This window comes from Lygodium microphyllum, chromosome 1 (assembly GCF_053477565.2).
Source record: "Lygodium microphyllum isolate KBCC chromosome 1, Lygodium_microphyllum_v1.1.10, whole genome shotgun sequence".
Taxonomy (NCBI): Eukaryota; Viridiplantae; Streptophyta; class Polypodiopsida; order Schizaeales; family Lygodiaceae; genus Lygodium; species Lygodium microphyllum.
This window is the reverse complement of record NC_141135.1, coordinates 161,230,290-161,253,802: the sequence shown is the minus strand read 5'-3', so window position 1 is coordinate 161,253,802 and position 23,513 is coordinate 161,230,290. Positions and strand designations below refer to the sequence as shown.

The 23,513-nt window shown below is 39.5% G+C and overlaps 1 protein-coding gene across 1 annotated transcript; it reads left to right on the top strand.

The window, feature by feature from the left end:
- Positions 1-9,215: 9,215 nt before the first annotated feature.
- On the top strand, positions 9,216-14,058 carry LOC148041894 (uncharacterized). Its single transcript, XM_087683884.1, has 5 exons — positions 9,216-9,849; positions 9,962-10,053; positions 10,181-12,256; positions 12,433-12,568; positions 12,658-14,058. The coding sequence occupies exons 1-5, from the start codon at positions 9,678-9,680 to the stop codon at positions 13,347-13,349; spliced, it is 3,168 nt and encodes a 1,055-aa protein (XP_087540010.1). The 5' UTR covers positions 9,216-9,677; the 3' UTR covers positions 13,350-14,058.
- The last annotated feature ends 9,455 nt before the right edge of the window (positions 14,059-23,513 follow it).

Genomic DNA, 23,513 nt, shown 5'->3' with positions numbered 1-23,513 from the left:
AGATGATTGTAAGGAGACAAGAGTTTGGATAAATGAAGATTTCCAAATGGTAGTTGATATACATATCTCCATTGTGACTAGACTACCACTTGAGATGACAATAAAATATATTCTCGCTATGAAATGCCTTCTATATCTTTCTATTTTTAGGCAATTCCTATGTCACTAGAATAAGCAAATGAAGTTATATATAAATTAGGGTGCAAGTGACTCAAGGGGTCAAGTCTAACACTAGGCAAGTTTAGGTTTCTATGTTGATATACTGTGAGCATGTGTTGGAGAAAAGGGGTATGGGGGACTAAGGATGGAGCACCATACACCAAATGAGTCTAACTTGAGAGTTCTTAGCTATGGTGTCTTTTTGTCAACTATACAACATTATCACATTATTTTTCAATCTTGTTTCCATGGGGTTGAAAGTACAAAGGCTAATGTGAGGGTTGCACACTTGGCTCTCAAACTAAACTATGCACATGAACATGTACAATAAAATAAATTTCAAGCTCACAATTATTCAAATTATAAAGCTTTGGTGATATTATTATCGTTTAAGCAAAACCAATCTCACTAGTAATGCTATTGATGATATTGTTGAAGCAGCAAAACCAATCGCACTAGTAGTACTATTGATGAAGGTATTTGAGTTGATTGAAGAACTCTTGAGTGACTCTTCTTGAAGAAGTTTGAAGGTATTTTGAAATGGGTTATCAAAGGATTCTTTTCTTTGATGGACTTACAAAGTTGGGCTTAATGGGTCTCTAAGGGCTTCTTTATAATGGCATGATGGCTAACTTGCAAAGTTGGGTTGAATGGGCCTCTAATGGCTTATTCTTGTAATGGCATGATGGTGGAACACCATAGTGATTTGTTCTAAAGATGGAAAGAAGTAGGTGGGGATTTTCCCCTCCTAACTATGAGTATGCTTGAAGAAGTTGAGATGCACTTTCATTCATGTTCTTGTCTTCAAGCTTTTGTATCCTACAAACTTGTCACATTTTCTTGTCATCTACAATCTTTAGATCAAATGCTAAGTGCAATACAAAGTTAATTCTAGATTTTACAAATTGATAATCCTAAAAGCTACTTTACAACTTCTCTTAATATGATCTTGGTACACCTAGTGTTTTCTTGTTTTTAAGGTTCGATTATACTTATTTAGAAGGAAACTATGTTATACATATTTATGTGCATGAGAAAGCATATAGGCACCACTTAGTTTAGTTCCCCTAATTTAATTCCACTATGATATTTAAATTTGGTAGAGCTAAGTGCACTCTTTTTGTAGCACAATTGTCATTATAGTTGATGTGGAGCTTGAAATGCCTATTAAATAATAGTTCTATTCCAACATCTTTCATAGTTAGGTAGCACATAGAAGAGGATAGGTACATTTTCACTTTCAGTACTTATCACCATCTTACACTTTTCTAACAATGATTATGTTCTACCCATATATGGATTAGTTTTAGTATTAGTTGGTACAAGCTTGGGTTGCCCAACTTTGTTTCCATGCATTGTAGGTAAGATATTATGATTGGCACCTTCATTAACAAGAGCATCCTATGCACACTCTTTCTTTTCTATCAGCATGACCTTTATAGTAGGCTAACAATATCATCAATTCATCCTCAACATTAATATCTATTATCTAGAGTCCTCTTACATTAATCTTCCATGATGTATTTGGCATTAGTAGCGATCCACCCTTAAATCTCACTTTTGGAATCCAAATTTGAGTCTATGGTGACATTATGTGTAGGTGCCCATGCTATAGGCCTTGTAGGACTTAATTTAGTATTAGCTCTTTTGAATTCACCTTCATTTGTGAATAGAAAGTCTAGGATCACTATATGCATTCCATAATGTTTGTTCTCTAAGAAGGGAATGTCCTTATTTGCATAGCTTATTGAGGGTGTTCGGTCTTTGTGCCCTAATAGCATATTTGATATGGCATCTAGATAAATGGAGGAGGTCTTTTAGGTTTCATTTTTTATGCATGTTGCCTTTTTACTAATGGCAAATAACATACAACCATCCTTCTCATAGGGGAAATGGTATAGGAGAAGATCACATCAACATCATTTATTACCACAAGGTAATTGTCCATTAGCCCAATTTTCATGGGAAAATCCTTAAGAACTCCAATTGGGTTTACGTTGGTCCATCAGCCGCACCACAACTAGGTTGGAGCATACATTCTTGGTGGCCCCTCGATGGGTGGGCTTTTCCATGCTTTTAGCACTTAGTTGTTGATTGCCTAACTCCAATGCCTGATTATGATACAATTCTGTAGTATTTCCTAAATTGGAAGATCTTCATACCTCTTAGGTCCTTCCTAGACTATTGATGCACCTAGGGTTTGACTTGGTGTCAAATTTGGTGTTAATAGACTAGCATGATTTTCTCTTTCTATGCTTCTTACTTTCTTCTTTTTCATCTTCTATCCATGCCTTAAAGAATTTCTAGATGGTGAGATTACCTTTAAGGAATCATGCTAGGGGGAGAATGACATTGGTAGAAGCTAAGTTAGCTATGATGGTAATGCCTACTTCCTCAAATTGGTTTGGTCTATGCTACTCATGATCGTAATGTTAAGGTCTAGGTGGTTAATAAAGCTATTTGTGCTCAAGATGAATGGTATTGACCAAGTACCATAACTAGCACAAATTGATAATCCATGAGAATCACATTTCCTTAAAATTTTGGAGTAACCATTTTCAAGTTATGATGGAAACAAAGTTTTGAATGAGTCCCAACCTTTTGGAAAATTTCCAAATTCACAATATTAAGTTAGCCAACCATAAAATGAAATGTTGGGCTTTCTTATCCTCCAATATGAGGCAATTTTCATCATAGACTTGTTTGAATTACTATATAAATCATTTGTTCTTCCTCCTCCTTTATCCCCACCAGAATTGACCCCTTCCTCCTTTACCTTACCCAGTCCCCACCTAGTCTTTCACCACCTCTTAACTTCTACCACATAACATGTCCCACCAATAGAATTGCCTCTCTATCACCACATCAAGTATGAATGTAATGCACTAGAGAAAGAGCACCAATGCTCCAAAGCCAAAGTGCTCCTACTCCCTAACACCAGAAACTCCCTTATCCTTTCCAATTCCAAAACTCTTCAAGCAAGTTCTCCCCCTCAAGGATGTTGAGTGCTTGATCTCATTCAGTTGCCTCACACACTGAACCACAAAATGGCACTCCTTGGCTAATCACATTATATTAGAGGTTTGTGGCATCCAACCATAATGATGCAAGGAAAGTTTTGAGCAAAGCACTACCCTCTTGGCCTCTTATTGCAAAATACTTCTATTGATGAGACCATAGGTCTAATGCTTAATATGGTGCAAACCCTCACTATTTTGGGGTGTTATATGTTTCCTCTAAAGGCTGTTAACTTCCTTAGGATCCCTAATATCAAAATAACATTACCCTTATATCTTCAAACTTGCTAACCTCATCCCCTCCATCACCTTTGTCAATGTATTATTATGTGAATTTACCCTCATCACTATTGTAAATGATCTGTGGCTACTAATTATCCTACTTTCTCAATCTAGAACCCCTTGTGAAGAGATTGGCACTACTGTAGGAGGATAATTACTAGATTATAAAGAAATAACAAGGTGAGAAAAAAAATAATGCAAAAAGAAGCTAAAGGGCAAATCAAGACATATAGGAAAGAAGCAAGACTCAATGAAGAAAGCGATGAAGCAAGAAGGTTGATGCATGTATGGAAAACAAATATGAAAGCAACATCACTATAATTTTTTATTGACTAATCTAACTAATCGTTGTAAATCTGAGTGTTGGGGTCTCTTCTATGCAAATTGTAGAAAAATAGGATGGAAAAATGCCACAATCTATTTGCGAACTCCTTGACTAAAGATTGGGCATTGTTAGGATAGGAAAGACAAGAGAGTTTACCCCACAATCGAGCTAGTAACCAAAAGTAGAAGAGCTCAAACCTTTGTTCTATGCTTAGGTGACAAACATGGAACACGATTCACAAGCTTGGCTGCTCATAGAGGTCAAATGGAGAGGATCTCCTCATTTACCTAATGAATGTGATCCACGTGGAGGATGATTCAGTGAAAGACTATATCTCAAAATTTTAAGGCATGTATAAAAGGATTCCAACCATGAGGCATCCTAATAATCAAGCAATGACCAAAGTTTTTAACAAATTTCTAGGAACAAGTAGTTGTATGATAGACTATCTAGCAATTCTACCTTAAATAGAGATTCCTTGGAAGCCATAATGTTAGATGACTTGGAAATGGAAAGAGAGAGGGATTCCTTTAGCATACAAAGAGAATACCCCATTCAATGAAGCAAGAAGAAGGAACCAATGGTGTCCCAAGAAGTGGTTAGCATGAAGCAACACACCAATAATATTGATGAAGATAGTGGAGGAACTTAGATAGGCCAAGGCCAATCTATAGATCGAACATGTAGTGTATCTATTGTGCAGGGACCCACTTGCCAATAGAGTACCCATTTTACATTGTGCTTATACAAAGAAAGAGTGCTTTTTCAGTACATCATAGAGTACTTTTTTGGCACTATAGAGTACTTTCCAAGGCTGTAAGAGTGTTTTTTGGTACTACACAAAGTGCTTTAAAGTGGTTCCATACTATCAATGGAAAATGATAGTAGCATGAATCAAGATAATAGACAAGTACTAATTCATGGCTTAATCAATAGGATTAAACTCACAGTAATCAAAGAACATAAACTTGATTAATATCTAATGATAACAACATCAAGATAGGAGGCTAGAAGGACATAGATGAAACAATAGGAGAATGAAATCTATCCTTGAATCTAAAGTATTGAACTAAGGCATAAATATGGTGTTTACAACTTTGTGATAGCCTCTAATAAGAAGGTCTTGGATATCTCTTTTTATAGGCTTTCAAATGTAGATGACTATTAGATAGAATTAATGTATTCTGCATTGTAGGGCATGTTTGTAGTGAGCATAATGTTTGGAATCGAGTTCAGACGGTGATGACATTTATAGGCTAATAGATCATATAATCAACTACAACTTTTCCTTTTACATATACCCAAATTTTTTATATATTGGGAGAGAAAATTTGTCCAAAACTAGTTGTAGGAGAGGTTTTTGCAAGTTTTCCCCATGAATATAGGAAAGTAGATTTTTCAGCCCCATGAATTGAGGTATGAATGGTTGATCCATGACTAGTAACACTTAAGATAACTTACCATGATGATATTCTACCATGCCTTCACACATCTCATGGTAAGGTACCATAACTTTAACTTATTCAATATACTCCCCCTCCCTTCCTCAAGTGTAGAATTGCACTTGCCAACACCAAGCTTCTTTGAATATTGAAACTTCTTTGAACTGAGGGGCTTGGTAAATATATTAGTAGCTTTCTCATGTGCAGAGCAATGAATAAGCGTATCTTTACCTTCAAGAGCCTTCTCCCTCATAAACTAGTAATGAACCTTTGGTTTTAGCATTTAGAACTATATTGCCTGTTAAGTAGGTACTAGAGAGGTTGGCATAAAAGACCTCTACGAGACTCATAATGTCAATGTGTGTATCTTTACTCATCCTTCTTAACCATATAACTTCATAAATAACATTGGCTACTCCTTTATATTCAACCTATGTGGATGAAAGAGCAATTGTGGGCTAGACCATCTGATAATACCACTCCCAAGTGAGTAACAATAGCCTGATGTAGATTTTCTATCTTCAATGTTCCAAGCAACATCTATGTATGCAAGTAGCTTCATAGGAAAGTTAGCTTCATAAAGAGACCATGATCTAGTGTCCCTTTCATATACCTAAGCATCCTCTATGCTTCCATCCAATGTGATTGCCTTGGTGTCTCCATAAATTGGCTTACAATACTCATAGAATATGAGGTGCCTACTCTTATGATTGTTAGGTAGATCAAGCTTCCAACTAGCTTCGTATATGGGTGAGTCCATAATCTTGGATTCATAATCTTTGACAAGCTTGAGATTACTTTTCATAGGTGTGGGGAGCGATTTGCAACTGTCTATGTGGAAGCTCTTCAAATTGTCTTGAGCATATTTCCTTTGAGAAAGGATTATGCCCTCACTATTCCTGTCAACTTCAATACCGAGAATGAGTCTTCCAAGGTCCTTCATTTCATATTCTCTTTGTAAGAAAGCTTTAATATCTCCAAGACATGTATGATTGCATGTGAGAATGAGATCATCTACATAAAGATTAAGTAGGGTGATATCATGAACTTCGTGCTTTATATAAAGGGTAGAATTTGCAACACCATTATGAAATCCATGAGAGCCAAGGAAAGTGTCAATATTGTTGTACCAAGCTCTTAGAGATTGTTTGAGACCATGCAATGATTTCTTTTCCAAACTTTGTATGGATGAGTAGGATCCAGGTAGCCTTGGGGCTAGTACATGTATACCTCTTCTTACAAGTCTTCATTGAGAAATTCATTATTCCCATCTATTTAATGAAGAGTCCATCCATAATGAGCACTTAGAGCTATGATTATTCTCATTATTGTCATCTTTGCAACTATGGTAAAGGTTGCAAGATGAAAAAATATTGACTTTCTATGATTATAACACTAAACAAGTGGTGATTGAGCAAATTCAAGCTGATTCATAAGCCAACTTTTGATCAAGAAAGTGGAGCCAACAATATGTTCAAAGTAAATTCCCACCTAGAATGGTTGGTGAATTTAGGGGTGCTAGATCACACAGGAGGAAGAGTAGAATCCAAATCTCATTACTTCTTTTAAACATTTCAATTAGTAAAAGTGATCAATCCTCAAATGATTCTTTTGGCTTAGATTCCTCAAGCTAAGAATCCAAGGCTAGTAATGATAGTAAAGAAGAGATCCCTAGGCCTAAAGGAGTTGGGAAATCCAAGAGAATTCATCAATAAACCTGAGAAAAGGTAGAGCAAAGAGAAAAGGAAAAGCATTAAGTTCGAAGAAGAGAACAACCAACAAAAGATAGAACATTTGTGCAAGAAAGGATGTCAAGTGGTAAATAATGCTAGGAACCAAGAGAGTCTTCAACTAGCAAACCCATTGATGGCCTAGTAAAAGTTAAGGAAGTAAACTTAGTCTCAAAGAGGGTGAAAAGTCGAGGCCGGTATACATAGCTCAACTGATAGTGATTGATAAAGGTGGTTGTAGCCTCAACCTCTCTATTTGATAGAGCACTAGTCTCAAACATCAAGTAGAGTTCATGACGATGCAAGAGAGTAATTGAGGGGATTATGGAGGACAAAGAAGAAGCTATTCAGCTTCATCACCTTGACTTTCTATAATGCAAGCATCTATTTGTTCCTGTAATGGACTATAAGTAAGATGAGATATCCCTATGATCAAGAGCTCTAACCCTACATGGTATCCATAACAACATTGGGTTAAATGGAATGGACATTCTTTCAAGCTATGAGCCTCTACAAATTTTAAATTGAGTGTTGTTATCACGGGGATAGGAAGCTTTGTATTGTATTAAACATGTTTAATAGGTATTAGATGTTTTTGTAAGTTGCCTTATCAAATCATTATTTTTAAATGGGCAATTGAACCAAATTCGTGTTTTTTCTTCTTCATAAATCCATGACTATTCCTATTATTTCATCAAGCAACCTTGCTCTAATCGCGACAATTGTAATGTTTAGTATGACATGAATTTTGGTGGATAAGTTGTAATAACAATGATGATGCTCACACGTTATCGTATCCTTTCCTTCTTATGGATTGTGCTAATCAAGCACTATCTCAATGATGATGTATACCCACCATAATGTGGATTTTGTAGGTACTATACCAAACATAAACTATAATTATGCTAAACTAACCCTAAAGTTTCAATTTTCTAACTTAGGATACATTTTAGGGAAAGCCTTGAGGACAAAGTTGCCTTACCTTATAGTATGAATTGGATCTCATTGGTAAATTGCATGTCTTCTTTTTTTTTTCGTATTGTGGATGACTATGGTAGCATAGATGATCATAAATGCATCATAAAGGCTATGGAAGTAGAGGAGTGCCCAAGAAAAGTAGATAAATTGGCAAAACATTGTTGAGAATTGTAGATTATTTCAAACATAAGGTTTTCTTCCTTTCGTTCCATTTAGAAGTGAATTCTAGTAATACAAAGTGATTCACAAGAGCAAGTAAATGTGCACAACATGGGCATGCCAAAGAATTATTAACAATTTCAAATGTAAAGTAATGGACTTATAATCATGCACATAGTATATTATGATAGCAAAGTGTTTCAAATTCACATGTTTATCTATAGCATGATTAGAACACATCCTTTTTGTAGTAGATGGAAAGCCTTTCTCAAGCATGGCTAGACATCCAATGTGTGTGCGTGTGTGCGTGCGTGTGTGTGTGTGTGTGTGTGTATGTGTGAGTTTTGACAAAACGTATAATTTACGCATGAGCATATATATGCATGTCTATGTATGTACGTAAATTGAGAAAAGTTTCTTACCACACCCTTTGGGATTTCACAGACATAAGTTATGTAAGTTATATGTTTCTTTGATCTAGTTAATATAAGTAGGTGCTTAGTTCATGCATGTGTGTTTATATGGTAAACACATCTCTCTTGGTTTAAAAACTTGGATGTTCAATTGGCCTTCAATGATAACTACATGTAATGATACTTATTTGTGTTTGAACTACTTTCACACTCCTCAATGGTTGTACTTTGTTATAGAATTGAGTTTCTTCAATATATAGAGTTGGTACATGTTGCTGTTGGGTGATACCATGTGGTGTGGTGGGACTAGCCCTCATCACTCCAATGTTCGCCACAGAACAATCATTGTGTTCTCTTACACATGATGTCAGCTTAACCCAAATGGATTGGTAAATGGTTGTAAATGCTTTATATCATTACGTGGTGAAACACTTTGATTTGGAAGATCAATTGTATTTAGATAATGCAAAAAAATATGTAGAGCATGGATAGGAATGCTTTTAAAAAGTCATTTGGGAGTCTCGCTAGACCTAATGATGAGGCTTGGAATCTAAGTCATGTTTTGTGCCTCAAATTAGAATATGATGAAAATAGATATAGATATGTTGGGCCTTCTTAACTCTTATTCACCTTGTCAACCACATATTGACCCATGCAACGAGAGGAGATTCCTATTAAAAATTATGTTGGTTTGGAGCCCAAATTGTTTATCCCTGCTTTTTTGGCCTGCCAAGAGAAAAGCTCTGGCATCCACTTGCCTTTCTCAAGAAACTGTCTAAAGGGTCCAGTCTGCACTGTGCTGCAGCACACAACCAAACAGGCCCAGCTACCTTCTTCTTCCCTCTTACTCCTCCTCCCATCCCTACTGCACCTAGCCCAATCCTATAACCCACTTCCCAAACAGTAACACCTGCTGACACCCAACATTCGCTGCACTTAATTGTTCCCAAGGTTGCCCGTCAATTCCTCACTGCCCATTGGTAGAATAGATATGCCTTCCACAGCCAGAGCGAGCTAGCTAGCCGTTCCTACGACTAACATTTATGAGCTTTGCAGGTCGCACATTGTCAGTAAGCCTGCTCTCTAATATGTTGCAAGGCTCAGATCGTGCCTGTGATCTACCATGCAGTACAGTATTAATTGCTCTTGGAGGTCTGAATTAGTGTTATCCAATGGCTAGGGAATTCCAATACAGGCATTCAGTGCACGAGTACGGCAGACGACGATCGCAGGGGGGTGATGATCATGGCCATGATCACAAGACATTGGTTGCTACTGCTGCAGAGAAGAAAGTTACGTCAGATCATCATTGTAGGAATCCAATCATGCCTTCTATAGATGGCGGTAAGTAGGCCCCCTTGATCTTGCTTTCTCTAGCTGGTAGTGCATTCTAAGAATGTGAAGGATAGGCTATGCCTGCTCTCAAGTAAATGCTCAAGCCTAATTGTTTTGACAGGCTTTGAAGCCCCTAGAAACAGTCTGGATATCCATCCCAGCTGCGGGGATCGGGTCCTAGAGACGTTGCGAGCAAGATCCAATGACATACCGGTATCGATATAGTTACCTTTGTTCTGGTGGCTGTTCTATTAGCCGCCCCTCCTATTCTGCTGTATATATTGCATACTTGATATGGCATTAGGGCTGAATGCATTCCTGGATTTGTGTTGTCACATAGGTTGGGTATGAACTGTATCGGAGTTTCAGTGCTACTCGAAGGAAAACAGGCGAAGAACAGCACTGTTGCCACTTATCATCATTGTCACTGATGGGGCCTCCTCAGATTTCAAGCGCCCTCCAGCCTGCTGCTGCTACTGCACCACCTCTGATGGTAGCAGCAGGAGTGGCAAAGAAGCACCTTGACTCCTCATTGATTTTGATGCCAAGGTCAAGTCGAGCTCGCAGTACTAGTGTTGTTGCTCGCTTGATGGGGTTGGATGACACAGTCTTGGCCAACTCTTCCTCCAACCTGCAAAAAGAAGAGGAGAAGAGATGCATCACCACCAGTCACTGCTCTTCTCCAGCTTATATGAGTAGCAAGGACATTGTGATCGACTTATACTCCGCAGTGGACAGTCTGGACAATGACAGTGATGATGATGGCAAAGTGGCCAAGGAGCTCCCCTTCCGCAACCACCCTCAAGAGAAACAGCTCCAGGAGTTCAAGAAGGAGTTTGCAGCTCGTCAAGCACTTAAGGACCTTAAGGACACCAATTTTAAGTCTAAGGCAGACAGCCTGATCCTAGAGTTGGAATCCTGTGCAGGCAAGCAGGATCCAACAAGCCTAGTTCAAGAGGCGAAAGAGGTCCTTGATGCCATAGACTTTCTTCATGCAAATAAGAAGTTCTTTGCAAAGGTGCTCAATGATCCCAATTCTCCAGGTGCCAAACACCTCCTTCAGGTTGCCCCTCATCATAAGCAAAACAGAATGGTCCGCAGCCCTTCAGAACCTAGGAAAGATATGCATACCTTTCCAAAAGATAGTACCAACTTCTACAGGAAGCAAGATATGAGAGGACCACATTGCATTCAACAACTGCACCGAGTCCAGACATCAAAATCAAAAGTTTATACAAGAGAGGAGCTGCAAGCAACTGCATCTCAGTATCATCTGAGATATAGTTCGTTTCTTCCTAAAGGCGATGCGACTCATCATCATCATCATCATCATCAAGATCTGCCCAATAAGATTGTGGTTCTGAAACCTAATGTTCGAAGGCATGTCAATTCTTCACCACCTAGCCCCTCAAACTCACTACCATCTCCTAGGATGAGAGTTATTGAAAGCAAAGCAAAGATGAAAGCCACCTTGATGGATGAAATCCATGCGTTTTTAGCAAAGGAGTCTACTGAAGTGCCAAGCAAAGACATTGAAACGATTCATGGTGAGGGTAAGGAAAGCTTGCATTATAAAGACAATGGAACAATTCGAGACTCCAGGGGCAATGCCAAAGAGATATCCTTCAACCAAAAGAAAGAAAACATGAGAAACAAAGCTTCCAAGCAGCCCTCTAGGACTTGGGGACCACTTTTCTTGACAAGGAACAGCAGTTTTAGAAAGGAGTCTTCAAATCAGATAACCAATTACAGTGGTTGTGATGACAAAGGCAGATCTTGTTCAGTTCAGAGGAGCCCAAGGGACACGAGCAAAACTTCTCCCTGTTTGCCATGTTCTCCTCTTCCGTCTGGGTATTTGGGCCATGAGCACATATCTGCTGAGAGAGAGAGAGGTGTTCTTTTGGCTGAAGTGGATACATCACATCAGAGCACTCAAAACAGGAAGGTTTTGGGTTTTGGTGTAGACTCGTGCTCGGGTCAGGGCAGCAAACCAACTAGCAGATGTAGTAATGCAAGAAAAGCAAGCAGAAGTAATAGCATGAGAGAGACAATAGCAGATAACCCCTGTAAAGTTTTGCCGAGGTCTTTCTCTGTTCCTGCAGCTGCATCAGCGGGTTATAGAAATCTGCACAAACAGAAGAAGGAACCTGAACCTAACAAAGTCAAAGTCTCTGAAAGCTCTCTTTTCAAGGGAAGGCTCCTGAGTTTGAAGGACAGTTTCTCATTGTCAAGAAAGAAGAACAAGAAACTGTTGGGGACCTTTGAAGTAACCAGCCCAATTACGCAAGATGTTGGTGACGAGCCAATTGATGCCAGTGCATCTGAAAGATCTCTGAGACTTGGCCGGTCATTGAGCAACAGTTCACTCCCTGGAGACATCACGATCGGCAGTGATCACGGAGAAGTCATCAGCATGGTGAGTAAACAAACTTGCTACTCATTTCTTTAACCAATCGAAGGAGCTCTTGTAATGTCTTCTTCTGTCAGTCTCAAAGATTCAAATATTTTCTGAGCACACATTTGAACTCTTTAATGTTTGATCAAAGCTGGATTGCTATTCAGTCTACTGTTTGATCAAATTACTTTATGCAGGCACAAAATAGCCATCAGACTGATATAGCAGATACAGCCTCTGAGACTAGTATAGACAAGTTGGAACAACCCAGCCCAGTGTCAGTGTTGGATGCACCATTTCAAGAAGAGATTCAAACCTCGATGAAGAGTTCTGGTATGTGGCAAATTTCACTATGTTGGCAGCTTCAATCTATTTAGCTACTTTCTAGGTCATCTCTAAGGTGAGTGGTGTGAAACGTGCAGAATTGGACTTTGACCTCGACTCAAAGTGCTTTATGAAGGCACCAGCAAAGCAGCTTGTACAATCTATTTCAGGCCAAGGCCACATCTCACGTCTTGGAATGTTGCATCAATGCAACTGCAGCAATGAGCTGCTTCCATCCTTCTGTATTTGCAACATTGCATGTCCTGCTGGGAGAAAATCTGATTTACGTTACATCAGAGACATTCTTGTTCGCTGTGGCTTTACCAAAGATGCAATTGTCAAGGCACATACTTATTCACGAGACCATGCCTTGAATCCCTCAATGTTTCAAGTGCTAGAGAATCAGTACCAGGAAAATTCTGGGAAAACTTCACCTAATGCATTGAATAGAAGGCTACTATTTGATATAGTAGACAAAATTCTTTTTGCAAAATTTGAGAAGCCTTATTATGAACCTTGGCACAGGCTATCAGGGTCACTAGTTGGGCGCATGCATACAGGAAAGCAACTACTTGAACAAATATGGTCTGACTTGTGCAATCAGTATTTTGTTTCTTCTGAATCAGAAGAGAAGAATATAGATGATCTCTTGTTAAGGGACATAGCAAAAGCATCTTTTCAATCAGAATCACAATTTGACTTCGAAAATATTATGACTGAATTGGAGCAGGTCATCTTCAGTGATTTAATTAAAGAAATTGCCCAGCATTACAGTACAATGTCAGTGTAGCTATGTCCTTGCTACTTGCTGATTTGACTTGTCTGTATATCTACATTTTCAATGCTTTGAGGATATCACTGTAACTGACATGAACATATATACGTAGCTTCAGTGTTTGGGGAAATCTCTATTAAGACATGGACTTCCACATGTGCACGATTTCCTGATTGGTCTGGAATTTCAGTGCAAAAGCAAAATTACAGATGAATATTTCTCATTCACTGAGATATTACTGATATCACTGATCAAAATAAGTCTGCATTCCTTATACATTGGTGCTGTGATTTTGGAACCTGCAGACAAGTTTGGCATCTTGGTGTGCCTGCAGGAATATGCTGTAAGCATAATCTACATACTGTTTTCAGACACAAAAGAAGTGTGACTGAGTGGTTATCTATTGTATATTTTTGAATTTATTTCCAGAACCTAAAGGGGTGAGCCTCCCCAATCAACCTTTGTACCATTTCCAAACATTTATATGATAAAGGTTCAATCAGGTTATCATGTACACTATATAATTGGTGCAATGTAAACTGCAATCTTGCACATAGTAATGCATATTAGAGTTGCCTTCTCAAAGGTTGATCTCTACTGAGAAACCTCTGAAATGGGTGAGATTGCTGGAGTGATGATGCTATCATCAATCACCTGCACAGGCCAATCCTTTTATACATACTTGTCCTTGTGAATATTGGTAACAGATGCACTAGTCAATCATTTTGCCATCAAAGTCATTGAAACGATAACTTCACATGCGCTGGCAAAGTGCAGGTAAGTGATGTCCCATTCTTGCTGGTGAAGAATATTTAAAGCCATAAAACATTCTTGCTGTTGAACTTAATATTTAAGCCTTAAAACATGGTGTTTCTTCTTCTAATATGAGATATTTGCACATGCCTCCGTGTGATCCTTTGGCCACACTGAAAGCTCCTCCCTGGAAGCAAGTCTTGAGCTTATCTAATGTTGAGATGCAACTCAATTCCCCAGCCAGGACAGTCACCACCTGCGTGTCCTTCATCTGACTCTGACTGACATGCTCATGTTTGGTGGTCAAAGAGATTGCATCTTTAACTGATATCAGTGTTCTTTAATTTCACACAATTGTCACAAACGACCATGACAAACGCCAGTTGACATGAAAATTGTAACAAGGCCAATGCTAGGGGAGGCTGAGAAACCCCTGAAATGGGTGAGATTGCTGGAGTGATGATGTCACCATCAATCACCCACACAGGCCAATCCTTTTGTATATGCTTGTCCATGTGAATATTGGTAGCGGATGCACTAGTCAATCATTTTGCCATCAAAGTCATTGAAACAATTACTTCACATGTGCTGGCAAAGTGCAGGTGAGTGATGTCCCATTCTTGCTGGTGAACTTAATATTTAAAGCCATAAAACATGGTGTTTGTTCTTCTAATATGAGATATTTGCACATGCCTCCGTGTGATCCTTTGGTCACACTTAAAGCCCCTCCCTGAAAGCAAGTTTTGAGCTTATCTAGTGTTGAGATGCAACTCAATCCCCCAGCTAGGACAGTCATCACCTGCGTGTCTTTCATCTGACTCTGACTGACATGCTCATGTTTGGTAGTCAAAGAGATTGCATCTTTAATTTCACACAATTGTCAGAAACGACCATGACCTTGTTAGCCCTTACATAGACATGCGGTTTGTTTGCAGGCTTTCAAGTAGAGACTGGATGTGACAATATCCAGTCATAGACCATTAACTTAACCTGTTCAAACGAGTGCAGAAAATGCATATTAGGGTAGAGGGGCCGATAAGAGTGCCACCAGACTTCCGCCCTATCAGAAATTTCCCTGCTTGATCTTCTCGCTTTCTGCTGCTACAGCGAGGATCACAGAGATGAAGGGAAGGTGCAAAATCGTTCTTGCTTAAATCTATGAAGCGCGGCACAGACATGTTTTGTATAAAAAAAAAGGAGTGATCATGTCAAGCCAGAAGAAGGACAAAATCCGTATTCCTTGCAACCAATCACAAGCCAGCGTTCAAATTTTCCTCCAATCCGTTGCTGAGGAACCTCGGGAAAATTGTCCATCTATTGGGGGTGAGTATGTGTCGGCGTTCGGGGCCCGCTACTCTATTGGCCTCCATACCCTAAGGCCCTGCTGAATGTTTCCAACAATCAATGCTTTTGATAACACACTTCAACGGTTCTCAACTCGAGCTTTGGCAACCAACTGAGAGTGATTAGTTTTGCACAGGTAGCTGGTTGCCGTACTTCCATAATGAGCCACATATTTCTGGCCAGAGAACGCCATTCGATTACCGCTGCTTGAACGGTTCAGCAACCTATACAGCACACACCGTATTCAGATCTCCTCAAGACATTTGCATAAAGCTGCACTTACCATGAACTTGACTGCCTTAAATAGCTCCCTTAAGGATCATGGTCACGGCTTGACGCTTGGTCTTCTACGTCTATGCAAGTCGAGCGACAGTCTGTTGCAGCCTCAGAGCTGAATTAGGTCTCGACGACCTCAATCAGAGATAACGAAGAAGCAAACACTGCAAGAATAGCTCCCCGCGCATCTCCTACATAACCTTTGGAGCACACATGGAGCGTGCAATTCTCCCTCGAAGTGGAAAGAGGCAGTGTTAATAAGTAAATTATATGCACATCACAAGAAGGTTTGAGAAATTCCCACCATAATTCTCACATTCTGAATTACAACAACATCGTGAGATTTTGCAAGAGTGGGACCACATATCTAGCTAGGTGGAGTTGGGCATAGGGGCTGCTGGCCTAGGGTGCCCCTACCTCCAACCCCAACTAGTTAGGCTTAGGCTCCTTCCGAGTAGAAGCTTGTGATATCGAACATTAAAAGGAAAATTAAGGGAAAAGAGCCCCCTTTCCCACATACGAAAATGTCCCAAACTTTTTGTGCATCTCCTTATTCTCCTTATATTATTACTCAATGGTCTTGCAAGGGCACCATGTGGCAACCTCTTGCACCCCTACAAAACCTTTGAAGGGGGTGCTTTAGGGGTGCCATGTGTAGGTATCCCCAACCTCTCTCTCTCTCTCTCTCTCTCTCTCTCTCTCTCTCTCTCCAGCATGTTGTGTTGCATCACTAATGATGGGCAAGCAAGTAGGAAGTGTGTGTGTCATGTTTTCCTATGTTAGGCATGTGTTTTTCCTCCTCCTCCTCCTCTCTCTCTCCCTCCCTCCCTCTCTCTCTCGCTCTCTTTGTGGAGTGTAGTTTTGCATGTAGCAAGAGAGTTGACAACACAGTACAAGTGACACAGGTCCGTTGGCTACACCCTAAATATGTAGGGCACATGATTTTTAAAGGCGCGTAGGCCTAAAGAACACACTCAGTTCTTCAGGTTTCTTTCTCTTTGTCTCTCTCTCAAGTATGACGTGAAGCATGATATGCATACCGTAGATAGCAACACAACAAAGTAGTAAAGCAAGTATGTAGCCCTAGCAAGAGCGACACGGCTAGAGGGGGAGCGGTTAAACTAGTGGAAGATCAAGAGCATGAGCGAACAAGTAGCAAGGGGCTCCACAGGTCCAATAGGTGAGGTTTAGATCACATGCATTTGAGCGGAGGAGAAGTAGGCCCATCTCTCCTCCTCCTCCTCCTCCTCCTCCTCCTCCTCTCTCTCTCTCTCTCTCTCTCTCTCTCTCTCTCTCTCTCTCTCTCTCTCTCTCTCTACTTGGAAATCATGGTTAAGTTACCACATTTTCACAGTTATTAAAAATAATCTTTTTTATGTTTTTAATATAATGCTTCTAGAGCAAATGTATTGATATGCATGTGGATAGGCTATTCAATTATGGGGTTGGGGATTCAATTGATTAGAGCCCTAAAGTTAACTTCACTGTATTTTCAATTCTTACTTACAGCTTTTGTTAGCACTATCAATTTCAATAGGAAAAACATGCAAAAATTTACCATTTCTTGTTGCAAACTTTACTCTTGATGCCTCTATATAGTCTATGTGGTACGAAGTTTCTAAGGGCCAATAGTCGCGATGTTGATTTCTCAATTATTCATCCATCCATAATTTTGGTATGGGATAATTTTTAAAATACTAAATTGTATCAAAATGTGACGAAACTTCACACGCGCACTCGTTAGGTGGCCAAGAGCCCAAATTATTATTATTATTATTAAAATGAATGCATACCCTGACTCCAGCCACCAAACTTCCCTGAAAAGTGGCTCCAGACGCCAAACTTTCCTGAAAAGTGGCTCCAAACACTAGACTTTGGACCAAGTGGCTCCAAACACCAGACTTCGGACCAAATGGCTTCAAACGCCAAACTTCAGAGCACGGGTCTGCAGGTTTTTTTTTTTAAATTGGGCTCTTGGCCACCTTATGAGTGTGTGTGTGAAGTTTCATCGCATTTTGATAAAAGGTTATGGATTTATGATTACACGATGGACAGTGCATATGAAGCTGCATTAACCTGGTTTTGGGGTTTAAATGGGTTAAAAGTTCATTCTTCTTCTCATTTTCACATCTTTCTTTCTTTTCTTCCTCCATTCTCACATCCCCAACCTCTGTTTCTTCTCCATCTTGCCCTCCTCGAGCTTGCATGGCATACATCAAGCAAGCATGTCGCCGTTTCAGCCCCATGAAGACCTCACGTCAAGGCCCGCCGCCACCTGGAGCACAAGGTGGAGCCTCCTCTAATGCAGCAACAGGTGCTCCCCATAGAGCACAAGGACCACCACAGAAGAAGAGGAGATGGAAACCGAGCACTGTCGCCCTTTAGGAGATAAGGATAATCCAACGTGGATACGAGCTTCTCATCCCGAAAAGTTTTTTTCATAAGGTTGTTCGGGAAGTCATGCAAGACTTGGAGCTGAAAGGGATGGGAAGATTTTGGATGCGAGTGCAGGATGGCCCACCAGTAGGAAGGTGAACTGTTGCAGCTATGGAGGCCCTACAAACAGCTATAGAGGGGTTCCTCATCGACTTGTTCGATGATACACAGCTTGCGGCCATCCATGCAAAGTGTGTCACAATCATAGATAAAGACATGAACTTTATCATTTAGCTTCAACATGGCAATGAGACTCCTCCATATGTTACGAGATTAATGATGCAAGGTTTTGTAATGAGTGTTATAGCACCATAGCATCTTGGAAGGCCAAAATTTTTTGTATACTCTGCCACATTGGAATATTTATATATATATACATAATATCTCATGCGATGTGTACTGAATTCAAATAATTGAGTAAAGTTGTTTTGTTTTGTTTCTTGAAACTCACGACTCTTAATTTTTATTTAACATACGAATGCATCAAGTAGTAATACGTACGAATACGAGTTACGTTATTGCTTATGCACAATTGCAAGTGTAGTACTATGCGTTGAATTATGTTAATGTATACGAATACGTCATTCACGTACCACACATTATCGTCACACTTGAGATAGGAAACTGTCAATCCAAAGGACAACCACATCTAGTGTTAGGTATTATTAAGAAGACAATAAAATAGGTGTAACACATGTTGATAGCAAGGAGTTATTAATGATATATTGTTGTTGTTGATGATGAAATGATTGGTATGGTATCTGCTTATGATCATTATTGGATGATAATGTTGCATATAATTGTATTGCACATGGAATGCCACGGAATTGAGGAAGTGGAAGAGCATATGTACAAGCTAAGGGTGGAGTATGAGCAGCTACAATTGAAGGAAGGGGAAGTATTGGAGGGCCACATCTTCTTCCATAATCATGATGACTTCACAATTGAGTTTTGCACTTGTGACAACTTGCCCCTTTTGATAGCTTTGGAGGCCATCCATATCTCTAAAAGTGGTTGTTTTGTCTTTTCTCCAACCCTTGGATGTACGAAGCCCCATTACGTAGTTTGATGTGAGAAGTTCCATAAGAGCAAAATATCTTTGTAGTATATTTTTGAATGCGCCCTTTCTCAAATTCACAACTTGCACTCATGTTTGGGCTTTAATAAGCTATTATTAATCATAAGGGTGGTGACAAAATCCATTTTTGAGTTATTCGTTGAGACGACACACACACCCATCTGTGTGTGTGTGAGGGGGGAGGGGGGGCAAGGAGGGGAAGGGGGGGCAACGGGTGTGTGTGTGGGTGTATATGTGTCTCTTTTGCACAAGTCCTAACTCAATAACATCATCTACATACTACATGTTTCTATGAGAGAATGTATGCACGATTGGTAATCCATGCATGCTTAAGGACATACATAAAATTATTTATTACTATGTTTTAGCTTTAATATGTAGCCTTCAATCATAAGATTGTGGGCACATTCAAGGGTCTATCCTAACTTATTATTAAACATCACTTTTGTGCTCCTTGAGTGTGTCTATGTTCTTTATCACATGTATGAAATCCAACTTTTTTGCACAAGACCTTACTTCCCATTTCATAAGACGAAAGAACATTGCCATGATGCATGTTACAATCTCTTTAGGAGGCCATCTATGCATCAATGGCAATCAATGTCTATTGGAATGGATAATAGATAACTTAGTAGCATGATGTACACACTATGGCATGTATAGCATAAAAATTCACAAGGTTTCAATTTCTAATCATGACTAAAATATCATAAGAGTGTGAGCATATTCAAGGGTCTACCCTAATCGATTATCATAATCATTTTGTGCACCTTTGTTGTGCCTAAGGTCTTGCTCATGAGCATAAAATATAATTTATATGTACAAGAGCTTACTTTCCATTCCATAGGTCATAAGAACATAGTCACGGTGCATGTTAAAATGTTTTTAGGAGGCCATCGATGCATCAATGGCAATCCATATCTATTGTATTATTTATTTATATTTTTGGAGCTATTTTCTCTAGGGTTGAGAGCAATCGAGTAGTCTTGCAACAAGAAGGGGAGTATGAAAACATATATATGTGTGAGGTCCTTATACGTACTTATATTGTGATGGGTTATGTAAAGGAGACATATAGCCACATGCTAATTTATATGATCATTGGCTTTGTATATAGGCCACTATGAAGGAATTAGAAATGAAAGATGATATGGAGATGACAGTTATAAGGTCACTAATTGCAATGAGGGAGGGAGGAGCATAACAAAGGTTGCAAATCCAATAGAGGTGGATATGCATTTGGTGAGGGGGCAAATGTGATACATGGTGATGCAAATTGGTAGGATTCATCACATGAATATTGCAATAATGGATTGCAATAGTAACTATACTACAATATCAAGTATAATTGAAATCAATACATGAATCAAGTCGATGATCAAAGGTACAATTATTGATGGAGGAGGAAATTTAGGCTAATCCTATAGGTAGTCAAGAAGTAGTAGCATGGTCAATCTAGGCCCTTTCCAATTTTGTTGGGGGTGATAATGATGCCCTAAGGACCCTTGCTACATTGTCATGTCATGGAATTGACAATAGTAAGTTGTTAGTTAATATTTTAAAAATATTAAAATGTCTTCTTCTCTCTCTCTCTCTCTCTCTCGGATGTATTTAGGGCTTGGCTTCTTCTCTCCTCTGTGTGTGTGTGTGTGTGTGTGTGTGTGTGTGTGTGTGTGTGTGTGTGTGTGTGTGTGTGTGTGTGTGTGTGTGTGTGTGTGTGTGTGTGTGTGTGTGTGTGAGGAAAGGAAGATGCAAGTATTTTGTTTCGTAGATTAGTGCACCAAGGCTTGAGCCAATCTGTTGTATTGGTGGTGAGAGATTTTACTTGCAAACCTCTCCTTTAGAGTTCATTAGCAATTTATGTTCTCCTTTTCTTTCTTATGAGAAGGTTTTTACAGAAGCAACAAAAGCCACACACACACACATCGTGTGTGTGTGTGTGTGTGTGTGTGTGTGTGTGTGTGTGTGTGTGTGTGTGTGTGTGTGTGTGTGTGTGTGTGTGTGTGTGTGTGTGTGTGTGTTTTTTTTGTTTTGCAGATTAGTGCACCGAGGCTTGAGCCAATCTGTTGTATTGGTGGTGAGAGATTTTACTTGCAAACCTCTCCTTTAGAGTTCATTGGCAATTTATGTTCTCCTTTTCTTTCTTATGAGAAGGTTTTTACAGAAGCAACAAAAGCCACACACACACACACATCGTGTGTGTGTGTGTGTGTGTGTGTGTGTGTGTGTGTGTGTGTGTGTGTGTGTGTGAGGAATGTTCAACCATAGTGGAGTCACTAAAGGGAGAAGCCCTAAGTGGAAGCATGTGAGCGAAAACAAGAGCTATGGTGGAAGGAGCAAGAGAGCAAAAGCAAGATCAAGAGTAAGTGTATAGGTATGCCAGTATTATCAGTGTAATGAATACACATGCGATTAGGCATAGGCGAGGTATGAAAACTCCAATAGTCACAATATGTGATCTGCCTTTCCTCATTCAAGTGTCACTAAAAGAATAAAGAATGAAGTGATAGCAATGGATACTCCCCACCTGTAGTGTACATGTGTGTGGATACTGTCAGTGTAATGGATACACTAGCGATTAGGCACATGTGCCTTTACCTCCAACAACCTCCCACTTAAAGGTGAATGTATCCCTAGTGAGGAGAGAACAAGAAAAAGTCACAAACTACAAATGTATATAAAGTATAACAAGATAAGGAAATACGCCATCTCATCCAATGCCCATTAGCTTCCTAAGGAAGGCAAAACGTTTTGCTGAGAGACCTAAGCAAATCTACAAGATTTTGGTTAGTTGAGATCTTAACAAGCTCAATGGACTTATCCTCAACAATCCCTTTGATGACGTGGTAACATAAGTCAATGTGCTTTGTCTTCACATGAAAGATTGAATTCTTGGCCAACTAAATAGCACTCATAGAATCCAAATGCAATATAGGGACCACTTTAGTGATACCAAGGTCTGCGGCCTAACCAAAGAGCCTCCTTACAAGCCTTAGTGGTGCAACATACTCTGCCTCTGTTGTAGTGGATCAGGTTATGCATTTCTACACTCTGCACATCCAAGAAACAACATCTCCAGTAAAGGTGAAAACATAGCTAGAGGTGGACTTTCTATTGTTTACATGTCCTACTGCATAATCAAAGTCAGTGTATCCCATGACTCCTACATCTTGGCCACCATAACATATATATATATCTGTAGCACCATTATGGTACCCCATGATACCCTTCATGGCATCCCAATGCTCCTTGCTAGGTGTAGCCATATAGTATGCCACAACTTCCACTGTAAATGCTTTGTCAGGATGAGTGGCTATCATGGCATACACCAAACTGCCCACTACAAATGTAAAAGGAATCTTAGCCATCTTAGCCTTCTACTCATCAGACTATCGACAATTAGCCTAACTAACCTGTACATGAGAATGTGAAGGACAACCAATATGCTTAACATCTTGCATATGAAATCGCTCAAGGACCTTTTGGATGTACTCCTTTTGTGATAACCTTTTGTAATAAGTAAAGGAGCCCCTTAGAGCGAGTATGCATGATGATGTACATCCCAAGAATATGTGAGGCTTGTCCCATGTCTTCCATCTCAAAGCTCTTCTTGAGCAAAATTTTCAAGGCATCTAGCTCATGAGTACTCCCAACAATCAACATATCATCGACATAGGGTACAAAATCAAAAGACTGTCTACCTGGGCCTTCATTGTATATAAACAAGGATCCATATCAATGTGGTATATCCTTGTGAATGCATGAAAGCATCAAGCTTGTGATACCATTCCCTAGGTGTTTACTTAAGGCCATAAAGGCTCTTTCTCAACTTTCATACTAGGTGTTCCTTACCCTTTTCCTCAAAGGCCTTAGGTTGCTGCATATAAATCTCATCATGCAAGTCCCCATGTAAAAAAGCTATCTTTGCATCCATTTGATAGAGGTCCAAATCTAGCTTCACACCTAAAGCCATTACCAAGTGTAGAGTAGTCATATTTATTATAGGAGAGAAGACTTTATCGAAGTCAACATCATGCTCCTACTTAAAACCCCTAGAAACCACAATCCGTCTTATAGGTTGGATTGGGGTGTCCAAGGTTTCCACTTGTATATCCATGTGCATGGCAAAGCACTTTTTTCACTAGGCAAAGAAACTAAATCCCACTTATGATTTTTATGCAGTGAGTCATACTTAGACTACATGGCCATCTCTGAAGAGTGACTATCACCTCTCCACATGGCCTCATCACACGTAAGAGGCCCACTACACATGTCACCATGATATAATCCAT

Excerpts from the sequence above, each read along its gene's own strand:
- LOC148041894 (XM_087683884.1), top strand. The coding sequence starts at position 9,678 with ATGGCTAGGGAATTCCAATACAGGCATTCAGTGCACGAGTACGGCAGA. Across the intron at positions 9,850-9,961 it reads CATGCCTTCTATAGATGGCG|GCTTTGAAGCCCCTAGAAAC; the intron begins GTAAGTAGGCCC and ends TTGTTTTGACAG. Across the intron at positions 12,569-12,657 it reads AACCTCGATGAAGAGTTCTG|AATTGGACTTTGACCTCGAC; the intron begins GTATGTGGCAAA and ends TGAAACGTGCAG.